The following is a 14,447-nucleotide window of genomic DNA, read 5'->3' as shown; positions in this document are numbered from 1 at the left end:
AGGATGGGGGTGGGATTTTACTCAGGGCCTGGTTTTCTGCCTCCCAGCCTCTGTACACTGTGCTGGGGGCTGGATAGGATGCTGAGGAGGTATCTATTAGCCAGGCGATTTTTCTCTGTCCTCTTTGGTGCTATGGTTTAGAAGAATGACTACCGAGATGCAGGCCAACCTTCACCCTGACTCTTCCTTGCATTACTGCATCACTTGAAATTCATTCAGAATTTGCGAAACTGTAACCAATCCTTTTCTGCATCTTATTTTTTTTTTAATTTGTCTTCCTATTGCAACTCCTTTGCGCTTTTCTCTTGTTCAGGGGAGGAATACATGGAAATGAGATTACAGATTACAGTTCCTGCTTTTCTTTGCTGGATCAGACTCCAGTAAGTGACCTGGGCTCAGGCTGTGATTGTTATTGGGTTCCCTTTCTTCTGCAGTGGTGCTGATCGGGGACTCTGGCGTCGGGAAGAGTAACCTCCTGTCACGGTTCACGCGCAACGAGTTTAACCTGGAGAGCAAAAGCACCATCGGCGTGGAATTTGCCACCAGAAGCATCCAGGTAGACGGGAAGACGATTAAAGCGCAGATCTGGGACACGGCTGGGCAGGAGCGGTACCGCGCCATTACCTCCGCGTAAGTATTGACGTTTATTAGTGATGTTTATCTGTTTTTATGTCTTCATGCTGGAATGCGTATGTTGTTGACTTGTGAGCTGCTTCGGACTAATGCATGCGTGGCCTATAAATGCAAATAAATAAATAAGATACAGTGCAAATAAATAAATAAGATACAGTGCAAATAAATAAGATACAGTGCAAATAAATAAATAAGATACAGTGCAAATAAATAAGATACAGTGCAAATAAATAAATAAGATACAGTGCAAATAAATAAGATACAGTGCAAATAAATAAGATTCAATGCAAATAAATAAATAAGATACAGTGCACCACAACTCAGCTTGGGTTGTGGTGGGAGGTGAGGGGGCAGCCTGGATGCGAAGGAGATCCATGCACCGCTTTAGGATGGTATCTAATAACTGCTCATAGTGGCGGGTGCATGAAATCTGTTAAATATTTTAGAAGAATTAGCAGGACTCCTCAGGGAAATAGTTTTAGATTGTCAATCAGTTTTCCCAGGAAACTTCAAGGTATTATGTATTTATTTATTTATATTCTGCTTTTCAGGCACTTCAAAGCGAATTACATTCAGGTACTGTGTGCGTTATTATAACCCTCCCGTATATGTGGCCTTGTCACAGCTAGGCTGGCCGATTTAGGGATGCTCCCAAGCAGGGGTGAGGAGTAGGCAGGTCAGATGTGTGATCATCTGCAGAGGTTAGGTTGGGCCCTCCAGTGCTGGTGGCAGGCAGGGGGGCTGCACTTCCCTCTGGACTCATCCACCTTTTCCAAAAAATCTTCTTCAAATCTCCAAGTTCTGCTCCCAAGACTCCGAAACATCAGAATCTTCTCAGGGTCCCAAAACTCCCCAAATCCTGTGGGGATCTCCAGCTCCGTCCTCAAATCCCAGCTCTCCAACCCCCTCCTTGCTTGAGATTCTGAGGGAATCTGCGGGTCTCCCCTTCCTTCTGCCTCTTACAGCCGCGGCTAACCCTCTGACCCCTGAGCCTGCTCCCAGGGTTTATAAACCCCCTAAAAAGGTGGGGTCACTGCTGTGGGCGGAGTCCAAAATGCAAACCCCCCTCTCCCACCATCTTACTGACGGAGAAATACTGGGGACTGAATTAGTGATGGGCAAAGCCCCCGTCACACGAGTTATATTATGAACCCAGTATAGCACAGTCATACCCAAGATGTAGCAAGTTGTAACTCAAATATTTAGATGCCCATCAGCATTTTAAGCCCAATATTTTGCATGCAAATAAATTTTTATTGAACAAATCGATTCGGGGGACCCTCTGGGTTTTAGCCAGCAGTTCAGATCTTATAACTCAAATCCCACGAGTCTGGGAGAGAACTCCCTGCACCGGGGGAGAGGCAGGAAGCCAGATGGAGGAACCAAAAAAAAAGGTCCAGGAGATCCTGCTCTGGCCATCCGTGCGTATAATCAGAGGATGCCGGTCTAGATATAAAAGGCCGCAGAGGAGGAGTGTCCTTCCCCCCCACGTTGGCCAGAAACAGGATCTCCCAACTATGTGGCAGTGAGGGTGCGAGGCCTTCGTCTCCCATCATGGCTGGCTCTAGGCAAAAGCCGAAATGAATACCCCTCTCCTTTCAGTAGTTGAGGTGGCTCCAGCACAACATCACACTTTCTCTCTCTCTTACCCAGCATCCCCTCCTCCCTGCAATCTTCTTTCTTTCCCTCTACCTATGATGTGGATGGGGGAAAGAGGGTGCCAGCATGACCATGCCTTCTTATGCACGGCGCTGTGTGGGGCTTCACTGATCTCACACCAAAAGCTGGTCCTTCCTGTGGTCAGAGATACAATCCCCAGCCCGTGTGGCAGTGAGAGAGGGAGAGCTCCTTCCTGTGGTCAGAGATACAATCCCCAGCCCATGTGGCAGTGAGAGAGGGAGAGCTCCCCTCCCGTGGTCAGAGATACAATCCCCAGCCCATGTGGCAGTGAGAGAGGGAGAGCTCCCCTCCCGTGGTCAGAGATACAATCCCCAGCCCATGTGGCAGTGAGAGAGGGAGAGCTCCCCTCCCGTGGTCAGAGATACAATCCCCAGCCCATGTGGCAGTGAGAGAGGGAGAGCTCCTTCCTGTGGTCAGAGATACAATCCCCAGCCCATGTGGCAGTGAGAGAGGGAGAACTCCCCTCCCGTGGTCAGAGATACAATCCCCAGCCCGTGTGGCAGTGAGAGAGGGAGAGCTCCCCTCCCGTGGTCAGAGATACAATCCCCCAGCCCATGTGGCAGTGAGAGAGGGAGAGCTCCCCTCCCGTGGTCAGAGATGCAATCCCCAGCCCGTGTGGCAGTGAGAGAGGGAGAGCTCCCCTCCCGTGGTCAGAGATACAATCCCCAGCCCATGTGGCAGTGAGAGAGGGAGAGCTCCCCTCCCGTGGTCAGAGATACAATCCCCAGCCCATGTGGCAGTGAGAGAGGGAGAGCTCCCCTCCCGTGGTCAGAGATGCAATCCCCAGCCCATGTGGCAGTGAGAGAGGGAGAGCTCCCCTCCCGTGGTCAGAGATACAATCCCCCAGCCCATGTGGCAGTGAGAGAGGGAGAGCTCCTTCCTGTGGTCAGAGATACAATCCCCAGCCCATGTGGCAGTGAGAGAGGGAGAGCTCCCCTCCCGTGGTCAGAGATACAATCCCCAGCCCATGAGAGAGGGAGAGCTCCCCTCCCGTGGTCAGAGATACAATCCCCAGCCCGTGAGAGAGGGAGAGCTCCCCTCCCGTGGTCAGAGATACAATCCCCCAGCCCGTGTGGCAGTGAGAGAGGGAGAGCTCCCCTCCCGTGGTCAGAGATACAATCCCCAGCCCATGAGAGAGGGAGATCTCCCCTCCCGTGGTCAGAGATACAATCCCCAGCCCGTGAGAGAGGGAGAGCTCCCCTCCCGTGGTCAGAGATACAATCCCCAGCCCATGTGGCAGTGTTAGACAGGATCTTGAATACGAGTGAGCGTTACCTCCCTGGTGACCAGAGGTAGCATCTTAATAAGAACATAAAATGTGCCATGCTGGGTCAGACTAAAGATCCATTGTGCTCAGCATCTTGGCTCCGACAGTGGACAAGTCAAGATATTAAGACGTACCTGGCAGATCCCTAAGAGTAGATCAGTTCCATGTTGCTCCCCTTTTATACCCCAGCTATCCTGGTCACCTTGACCTCATCCGCCAGCAACAGATTTCACAGCTTAATTGTATATTTAGTGAAAAATACTTTTAAGAACATAAGAAAATGCCATACTGGGTCAGACCAAGGGTCCATCAAGCCCAGCATCCTGTTTTCAACAGTGGCCAATCCAGGCCATAAGAACCTGGCAAGTACCCAAAAACTAAGTCTATTCCATGTAACCATTGCTAATGGCAGTGGCTATTCTCTAAGTGAACTTAATAGCAGGTAATGGACCAATTTGTTTTAAATCTGCTACCTTCTAGTTTCCTGGAGTGTCCCCTAGTCCTCTTTGAAACGGTAAATGACCATTCCCTATTTACCTGTTCTACCCCGCTTATGATTTGTACCGTAATTCCGAAATCCTTCTCCGTTCTAGCTTTGACAAGGTGAGGCAGGTTTCGATTAGGGAACAACTTTGCACTTGTTTTGCTTAACATCTCTGTCATTTGTGACACAATTGATCACACAATTCTTCTTTCAAGGTCACGGTCTCTCAGATTCATGGGTTCAGTTCTTCCCTGGTTCACCTCCTATCTCTCAGATAGAGAACAAACAGGTCAGAGTTGGCTCAGGCACTTCGTCTTGGATTCCTCTGAGCTCTGGTGCACCCCTAGGCTTTGCATTATCGGCTGAACTTTTCAGTATATCTACTTGACCCCTTTATGCCAGCCTTGGGGTAATACTATAAGCTATGTGATGATGATATTCAACTCTTTTTTTCCTTGCAAAGACTCATGGGCATTGATAGAAGAATTCCTTATTTGTTGCCTCTCAAATATTCAGAGCTGGCTTAATCAAAACAAACTAGATGTCAAGAAAACTGAAATCATTATTTTATCCTGCTGTCCAGTATCTGCTATTCCTGAAAGTGTTCCTTTCAATAATCAAAATATCATCATATCAAAAGTTATTCATACCTTATGATCCTATCTCTCCATGCAAGATCACATTAAAGCTGTCACCTAATCTTCCTTTCACAAATTCGATTATTACGGCATTTGAAACGTTTCCTAGATCCTAATGACTTCTTTACTGTCTTAAAGTCTTCTCTTCTTTTCCACTATAGACTATTATAACTCTCTCTTCATCCGCCTCCCTGCTTATGTAATTTGCCCCCTTCAAATTATACAAAATTCCGCTGCCCGACTGTTAACAGGAGACCCTACACGTAACCACGCTACTCCCGTCCCTTCCTCGGCTCCCAATTCCTTACTGCATTCAATACAAATTGGCCATCATTACTCAAACATTTCTTAATAGCAGTCACTCTCCTTGGATTGCAGCAACGTACACCATCTGGATCACTAAGATCCTCCAGTCAGGGACTACTAGACGTCCCCTCACCAAAAGCAGTTCGGCTTGATGAGACTCGGGAACGTGCTTTCTCCTCAGCCAGCCCTCTCCTCTGGAATACTCTCCTGAAGGAAGTTAGACCAATTCAAGAGCCCAACTGCTTTAATAAAGCTCTAAAAACATACCTCTTCCAGAGGCACATCTGAGCTAACTAGGCAGGCTATCTTTTAGATTCGTTCCATGTAACTTTTCGCTCGTTATTATCTGTGCCATGTAAACCGATACGATGTGCAAACGGTTATCGGTATATAAAAACCTTTAAATAAATAATACCTGGAATCTATTTATTTATTTATGTCCTCCTCTTGCTTGACACAGGATTGATGCCAGGTTCTTATGGCCTGGCGTGGCCACTGTTGGAAGCAGGATGCTGGGCTTGATGGACCATTGGTCTGACCCAGCATGGAAATTTCTTATGGTCTTATGTTGAAAATGTTCAGGATTTAAAGTAAAGTGTTACCACAAATTATGAAGTCCTCCATAAGTAGAAAAAGTGTGTTTTTGTAGTTAGAACACCATATTGTGCAGCGATGGCAGTAGGATTTAAGGTAAAGGGCTACCATACATTCCGAAGGCCTCCATATGTAGAAAACGTGTGTTTTTGTAGCTAGAATACCAAAGCATGCAAGGATGACTGCAGAATTTGAAGTTATGTCAAATTCTAGAGTCCTCCATCTGTGAAAAACGGTGATTTTTGTTGTTAGAACAGCGTTCTATGAACGGATGAATACAGGACTTAAAATAAACGGTTGCCAGATATTCTGAAATCCTGCGTATGTAGAAAAGGGTGTTTTCATAGTTAAAGCACTATTGCATGCTGGGATGGCTGTAGAATTTAAAGTTAAGGGCTACCACACATTTGGAAGTCTTCCATATGTACAAGAAGGATTAAATTGTTAGAACACCATAGAATGCCTGGAGCACTGCAACATTTAAAGTAAAGGGCTACCAAGTATTCTAAAATCCTCCATATGTAGAAAAATGGTGTTTGTGGTGTTAGAACTACATAGTCTGTATGGATGGCTGTAGGATTTCAAGTAAAGGGCTTCCACACATTCATAATGTCATAATGCCTCTGTATCGCTCCATGGTGAGACCGCACCTTGAATACTGTGTACAATTCTGGTCGCCGCATCTCAAAAAAGATATAATTGTGATGGAGAAGGTACAGAGAAGGGCTACCAAAATGATAAGGGGAATGGAACAACTCCTCTAGGAGGAAAGACTAAAGAGGTTAGGACTTTTCAGCTTGGAGAAGAGACGACTGAGGGGGGATATGATAGAGGTGTTTAAAATCATGAGAGGTCTGGAACGGGTAGATGTGAATCGGTTATTTACTCTTTCGGATAGTAGAAAGACTAGGGGGCACTCCATGAAGTTAGCATGGGGCACATTTAAAACTAATCGGAGAAAGTTCTTTTTCACTCAACGCAAAATTAAACTCTGGAATTTGTTGCCAGAGGATGTGGTTAGTGCAGTTAGTGTAGCTGGGTTTAAAAAAGGATTGGATAAGTTCTTGGAGGAGAAGTCCATTACCTGCTATTAAGTTCACTTAGAGAATAGCCACTGCCATTAGCAATGGTTACATGGAATAGACTTAGTTTTTGGGTACTTGCCAGGTTCTTGTGGTCTGGTTTTGGCCTCTGTTGGAAACAGGATGCTGGGCTTGATGGACCCTTGGTCTGACCCAGCATGGCAAGTTCTTATGTTCTCTTATAGAAATATTATTTTATGTCACCTTGTTTGTTGATTTGATTTATACTGATTCTGTATGTTCGCTGTGCCCTCTATCATATCCCCTCTTGGTCATCTCTTTTCCAAGCTGAACAGCCCTAACCTGATTAGCCACTCTCCATAAGGGAGCCGCTCTATCATCTTTATTTAATGTTTTTGCCTTCCTCTGTACCTTTTTAGTTCTGCTATGTCTATTTTGAGATAGGGAAACCAGAACTGCACACAATAGTCAAGGTGTGATCACACCATAGATCTGTATAGAGGCATTATGATATTCTCAGTTTTACTCGCCATTGCTTTCTGGATAATTCTCTCAGACTACATGGCAGTGTGGGATAAAACGCCTCCCCTTCTGTGGCCAGAAAAAGGATTTCCAAGCCCTATGGCAATGTGTAAGATCTTCCTGTCCCACAGCGGGAGGTGGGATCCCTAGCACACACAGCAATGAAAGTGAAAGAGAGAGAGGATTTCCAGACCACGCCGCGGTGCGTGAAAGCTTCTCATCCCGCGCTCTGAGACGGGACCTCCAGGCCTGAGAGAGAGGGCGCTAGCTGGTAGCGTGTTACAGGCTCCGCTCTCCTTCAGTCTGACTTCAAACATATTCTCAGTCCATTTACTGTGGGTTGCAGGTATTACCGTGGCGCCGTGGGGGCCCTGCTGGTGTACGACATCGCCAAGCACCTGACCTATGAGAATGTGGAGCGCTGGCTGAAGGAGCTTCGGGACCACGCAGACAACAACATTGTCATCATGCTGGTGGGCAACAAGAGCGACCTGCGGCACCTGAGGGCTGTGCCCACTGACGAGGCCCGGGCGTTTGCAGGCGAGTTACCGCTGGGATAGCCGGGGCATAAAGACGGCATTCAGGCATCCACAGTCCCTCTGGTTTTGAACATAACAGTGAGGGCGGTTTTCAAAGGGGGTCTAGCTGGTTACCCGAGGAGGCAATTTTACAAGGAGTTACGCACGTAAAGGTGACATGCTGTCGTAGCAATTTTCAAAAGCCACTCGAGTAACGTGCACTTACACGAGTAAAGCCCGTGGACAATTCCGTGGCAAATATTGGAGCAATTTTCAAAAGCCAAGTGCATTTACTCGCGCTGAGCCCAGTTTTACTCCTGTAAATGCTTTTTTAAAAGCAGGCCCTTTGGGAGCAATTTTAAGTGGGGAGGGTGCGTTGCAGGTGCACGGGTCCTATTCCAACCCCCCCTCCCCCCCCCCCCCCCCAGCAAGCTCATATTCAAAGGGGGCTTCTCTTTGAAAATTAGGCTCGGTAAAGGCGGCAAATGCAAAAACAGCCCAGGGGCTTTGCAACTCCTTTTGTGCAGGAGGCAAGGTCAGCCCAGGAAAGCATTCGCAGGGGTTTCAAACCGAAAATCCTCCCCGTGTACTTTCCCCCCTCCCATCCTCGGACCTGCCCCTTGTGTTGTGAACAGGTCAAAGCGTGCACTTTGCTGAAGCAGATTTGGAGCCAGCTGTACTGCAAGGAGGGGGGAGGGGATAGAGGGGTTTGCACGGGTCTGTTCGTGTTTTAGGTGCTGCTGTTATTTACCATTTCTAACGCATGGCCAGACATACACAGCACTGGGCAGATCCCCCGTGGAAATCACAATCTAGTGAAGACAAGCGTTTGTTACAGAGAGACGGGGAGGATTGAAAATCAGCTTCAAAACAGCGAGTCCTTAAAACAGCGAGAGGGTGGAACGGGACGCGTGGATTTAGGAAGTCTGTGGACCGCATGGTGGAGGGGAGGGAAGAGTGACCTGTTCGGGGACAGGAGCTCACGAAGAAAGGGGTAGGGAGAGGAGAGAGGCAATGGGGGATCTGCGGCGTGAATGCTCCCCCTCCCCGATCTCCCGTGTGGCGGTGAGGGTGTGAGGGCTTCTTCTCCCGTTGGTGAGGAAGAGAAGCTTGACCCGTGGAGCAGCTCGAGGGGGTTGCACGGTCAGAGATAAGATGGGGGGGTATTTGGAGGTCATGTTCTCCAGTGGTTTGCCTCCTCTTTGGATGGCAGAGAGTGCAAACAGGGGGAAACGCCTCTGCCGGAAAGATCTTCTCTCAGGGCTCTGTCCTGTCCTCTTCTATTTAACCTGCACATTCAGCCATTTCCGAGTCATTTGTTTCCCGTGTGTAGATGATTATACAGTTTTATGTACCATGATCCACCCAGGGTGCTTTGCCAATGGAGAACTCAAATAGGGGCTTTGGGAGGGGGTAGACAAATGGCCGACAGAAAATAGGCTAATGTTACAAACGTGCAAAAAAAAAATAAAATAAAAGTTGCCGTGGGTTGGATTTAAAAGCACCAGAAAATAAATTGGCTGACTTTAAGTTTGCCGGGGGGTGACGATGCCCCTAAAATTCGATGTGCGAAATGTTAGGTATTTTGCTGGATTCTGGCCTTAGAGCAGGCAAGATATGTAATAAAGTTGTACTCTTCATGTTAAAAATGTTAAAGCTGCTAAGGAAAATGATGCTAACTTAGGATTTTAGGCTGCTGGTGCAGTCTTTGAGGAAGCTGCCCACGAACTAGGCTATTGCTGGAGAGCAATCTCGGGATATTGGAGTTTTCTCTTAACAACCTGGGTCCGTTTGGATTTAAAATTGTTTGAATGAGAAAACCTTGGAAGAGAACAATGCGTTTAGAAGCCGTAAGGCCGTGTGCTAGTGGGGAAAAGCCGTTGGCGTGGAAAAGGAGATCAGAACAGAAGAAGCAGAACCAATTAAAATTTCCCAGGAAGGAGGGCAGCCGGAGAGAAAAATCCTTGAAAACACCCAGGACTCCCGTGAAACTACTGACGGGCACAGAAATCCATCCCCTGTGCTTCGTGTCGCAGACAGGGGCAGCAGCTGACGCGGCAGAGCCCCCGGTTTCCTCCGGCAGTGAAATCCCAGGAGATCAGAGGCCCTGATCTTAGGGCGCCTTTGCTCTGGGGTAACTTCTGACGCAGCGTAACGGGGAGGGCTGCTTGTCGGATATGAAGAACCTCCTGATCCGGTGCTCTCTCTCGTTACTTTTGGCCCGGCAGCTTTCTCCTGTTTCTTTGGCCTTCCAGCTCCGTTGGAACCAGCCCCTACTGGACCATGTCACCACAAGCCTTAATGTACAACCAGTCGGGGATTTCTCCACTGTTCTAGGTCTCCATCTCAGCTTGGACCAGTCGTGGTAGTGACCGCTTTCAGCTAGGTTTCCTGCACCAGGATTCCCTCAGATAACCTGCAATTTGTGGACCCTAAACCAGGCTACTTAGGGGTCCTCATCATGCAATGTCTGGTGCTCTGTGCTACTGAGAGACCATGAGCACCACCTCTGCAGCAAACCAAAGGAAACCAAAGACTTGCAAATGCTATGCAGTTGCCGGCTGCAGACCCGGGGCGCTGCAGACCCGGGGCGCTGCAGACCCGGGGCGCTCTACCGGCTTCCACCGCTAGTAGCCCAGAGGCCCTCCCTCTTCTTCTAGCGCGAGCAGGATGGGCTCCGCTTGCGGCCGCCGACTTCCTGGCTGTCACCCGGGGCAGACCGCACCCCTCTTAGGACGCCATGAATGGATCCAAGGAACTTTATCAACACCATGTGGAGAACAATTTCCATTTAAGTCCGTAGGTTCTCCTTGTTGATGGTTTCTAGCAGACACTAATTATATACTCAGCCAGCTTGGATAAGGACAATTCAGCAATTACTGAGCACTCAACATCCAAGCTGTCTAGTTCAGGGAGGCGTGGCTGGATGATACAGACATCCCTCTTCTTTGTTGCGTCACCCCAGCATTATAAATAATTAGGAAGTTTGTTCAGTTGTTTATTTAATTGCTTTTATATGCCGACATTCATTGGAGTACATCACATCGGTTCACATTACAATTGTTGGAATAGTATGACGGGATGTCTTACTATTGATACATTAAACATTAGGGAATGAACATTGAACATTCAGTTTTAAAACTTGGCCTAAGGTGCCTTAAAACGAATTACACTAAGACTGCCTGAGAATGGGTAGCTTGTAATCGAGTAGTTCTCAGAGGAGGAATCTGTAATAACAATTTATCCTGGGAGCGTAAGCACCAAATTGGTTGGTAAGGTTCAAGCAGATTGGGCTAGATAAGTTGAACTATTCAGTTTTAAAATCTTAAAAAGAACCAGAATTTTGAAATTCAGTCCTCTGCTTCACCAGAAGCCAATAGAAAGACTGTAACAGAGGGGAAACATGATGGCCTCCCAAAACCAGCCATGCAGCTGAGTTTTGGAGGACCAATAAATCTCTCAGAGGTAACCCAATATAAAGGGACATGTGATAGTCAATGACTGGTAACACGAAAGCTTGCACAATTGTACAAAAATCTTTCTGGACAAGCATAAACTTTAGATGTCTCAACAGCCTCAGAGTGCATTGAATTTGAGCTTTAACTATAGGTGATTGCAGTCTATATTTTAGATCTAGTTTCCTTGCGACTGGGACATACAAAATAGGATTCTCCCACATTCTTGTTTGTAATTCTTGAAGGGTATAATGGATTGGAATGGCTATTGGCTCCGCTGGTGTTTCCAAAATTTGGAGGACGCCAAAGGCCTTTGCACGAGGGTCCATGTCCTTACGAACATTAACTCTGGTTGCTCTGTTCAGTGTCCAGAAATCTGGAATACAAGAGGTCCTAAAGTGATGATGTGTGCTCCGGAGACTCAGGTGGCAGCTCAGAGGGTATTCCTGTCGCACTCTCTTTGGAGCGCAGAGGTGAGGGAACACTAATCCAGGACCCCAATAATGAAGAAGGCGACTGAGGAGGTGCATGCCCTCCGATTGACCAGACCCTGCTGCATTGGAGCACCATGGGCTGGAACCACCCTGTGAGAGTCCTGTTGGGGTATCCCTATACACTGGGTTTACTGGGACTCCTTTTTGAAGTTATAAATTTGATTTTCTGGAAAGGAGAGGTTGAAAAGTACCTTCCATATTCTTAGCTGCTAGATATGTAAAGAAATTTTTCATTGACTCCATCTAAGGGTTGATGTGCCCTCTAGCCTGGTGTGAGTGGTGGAACATCAACGGAGAAATTTATTTATTTTTTTAGTTTTCATAAACATAAGATTATGAATTACCATAGCCGAATTTCTGTTCCCATTTACTAATCGTACAATTCCTTAAACTAAAGAAGTTAAAAATCAGGTGTTTGTATCAAACACTTTAATCAAAAGAAATGGGCATTAAACATATTTACATTAGCGGTTTTACTTCTAAATTGCATGATTTGTTGAGAAATTTGCAAGGCCAAAAATATATATAAAGATTGAAATAAGAATGAGAAGGAAGTGATCAGTGCATAGAGCAGTGTGATGAGCGTTGTGACTGCGAGCCCTTAGTGCTGTTGCATCGTTGATGCCACCTCATGGGTGGACCTTCAAAGCCCATTCCAACAGCTGGCAAATAGGCCCTGGAGCGGGACAGGCTGGAGCTTCACCTCTACCAGCAGCTTTCCCCCACAGGTTGAGCCCTTGGGTTCTGGCGGCCGGCAGGTCCCAAGGACGATCAGCAAATGAGAGTCCTGGAGCAGGCCGGGGTCAGAGCAGGTGGCAAGCAAGCATGGTCATGTCCAAGGCTAAGGCAGGGTCCACGTGGCAGGCAAGCGAGGGCCAAGTCCGAAGCAAGAGGTTGATACTAGACGATCAGGCGGAGGAGTGGGCAAGGCTGGATGAAGCCAGGAAGAGGCGAGGCTGGACATGGCAGTAGAAGGAACGCTGGGAGAAACATTGTACTGCGACTAGGCAGAAGACCCATTGTGAAGGTAGGGAGCAGAAGTCGCGAGCTGCGTGCAGGCTGAGGACTTCCCGCCATGGAGCCTTTAGGGTGCGTGTGTGCTTATGGCCAGCGTGGCTAGGAGGGCGAAGCAGCACTGAGGCAGCGTCCCTGCTGCGCGGCGCTCCTGCAAAGTGCCCGGGTCCAGGCAGCGGGTGCAGCCAGTTGCAGAGCTGCCCCACCACTGGCCAAACGTGACAAGTAGCAGTGGGAATGACTAGAACAGAACTTGTGTAAAACATCATTGAGCTCCTGATATCCTTGGAAACAGTTACAGAGTATTTTGTAGACAGGGATCTAACTCCAGCCGGCTCACACGGGCTTTTCCCCAGACACTTCCAGCCAGTGTGGGATATTATGTAACAATGTAAGGACTGTGACTCATTTGTGGTGGAAATAGTCCCCTTCTCCTCCCCCCCCACCCACCCCCCCCCCCCCCCCCCCGCGCCCAAAAAAAATTCTCTCATTTTGGACAACGATACGGTACAAAATGAAAAACATTATTGGGTGGATCTGCCACAGGACTCCGGCGTGTTCAGTTTGGGGTCATCATGGGGTCAAAGCACCACCCCATAACGTAAATTAGTTCATCTTTTTTTTTTGACCTGGCAGTTTCCTCCTGCTGCTTTGGTCTTCCAGATCAGATCGGGAACAGAGCTGGATTCTGGCAGCTGGGAATGCTTTAATCTCCATTTGTATGCCCCCCCCATTACCTATTTAGCCTGGACACTGCAGTGATGGTCCTAAGCCAGAGGCCATGCGGCAGGGCTCCTTCCCGTGAGCAATGACGACGACTCCCCAGATCCAGGGCCTCTGCAGCAGCCCCAGCCAACCTGAGGAGCAGGAGACCCGACTGGGGACTGAACCAGAACCACCGTTTCAGTAGCTCCTCGATGGAGACGGGCATCCTTCTGGAAAACCCAGGGAACACACTGTCTTATCTAGTTGGCTTCTACGATTGTGGGATTGCTGCGGCGTGGAAAACTCATAGGTAAAAGGAAAAATATATTAACCGGCTTTCAGAAAATAAAGCAGCCCTTCCTGAAGATGTCTGGACTGTTATAATCATAACAGATCTTTTGTCTCTCTTTTTTCCATCTCTGTTCCTTGGTTTTTGATAATATTTTCTTCCTGTTTTGGATGGACCAGACTTCTTGGTCATGGCTGACACCTTCTGTATACCTTTATAGAAAAGAAAAAATATACTATAAAGAAAGACGCGAAGGATTTCTAATAATGCCAGTAACGGCCCTGTATCGCTATAGTATGTGTTTGTTGGAATTATTCAACCCATACCTGCTCAGAATTTATTATATGTACAATCTATGTTTGTATCATTGTGTAAAGGACATAATAAAATTAATATTTCATGTTAAAAATAAAAAAAGAATGGAAAAAAAAGCTTTATTTATTTATTTATTAATTTTTCTATACCGATGTTGGTGTATACCTTCACACTGGTTTACAATATTCCTTAAAATGAGATAAACATAAAATACATAAAAACCATAAAATACAATATTTCATAAAAACAAAAATGTGCTGAAAATTTAAGCCGTTCATAAACAATAAATAAAATTTCAATCATAAAAATACTAAAATTATATAAAATTATATAACACAGAGTACTCAAATTTAAGAACGGAAATCATAAAAATAAAATAAAATATGGCAAAATCCTAACTGGCTTCTACTTGAAATGCTTTCATGAATCAGGCCCTTAGTGGTCATGGAATAAATTTGTTTCATATATTATTTCGTATTATCACACCGCT

General features: G+C 46.9%; 1 protein-coding gene across 1 annotated transcript in view; it reads left to right on the top strand.

Annotated features, from left to right (window-relative positions):
- LOC115081564 (ras-related protein Rab-11B-like) overlaps positions 1-14,447 on the top strand; it is a 61,251-nt gene that overhangs the window by 22,483 nt on the left and 24,321 nt on the right. The window contains exons 2-3 of the mRNA XM_029585992.1: positions 435-630; positions 7,514-7,707. Coding sequence (XP_029441852.1) covers positions 435-630; positions 7,514-7,707 — 390 coding nt within the window. The remainder of the gene's footprint in view (positions 1-434; positions 631-7,513; positions 7,708-14,447) is intronic.

Source organism: Rhinatrema bivittatum, unplaced genomic scaffold (assembly GCF_901001135.1).
Source record: "Rhinatrema bivittatum unplaced genomic scaffold, aRhiBiv1.1, whole genome shotgun sequence".
Taxonomy (NCBI): Eukaryota; Metazoa; Chordata; class Amphibia; order Gymnophiona; family Rhinatrematidae; genus Rhinatrema; species Rhinatrema bivittatum.
The sequence above is the reverse complement of the archived record's forward strand: the minus strand, read 5'-3'. Positions and strand labels throughout refer to the sequence as shown.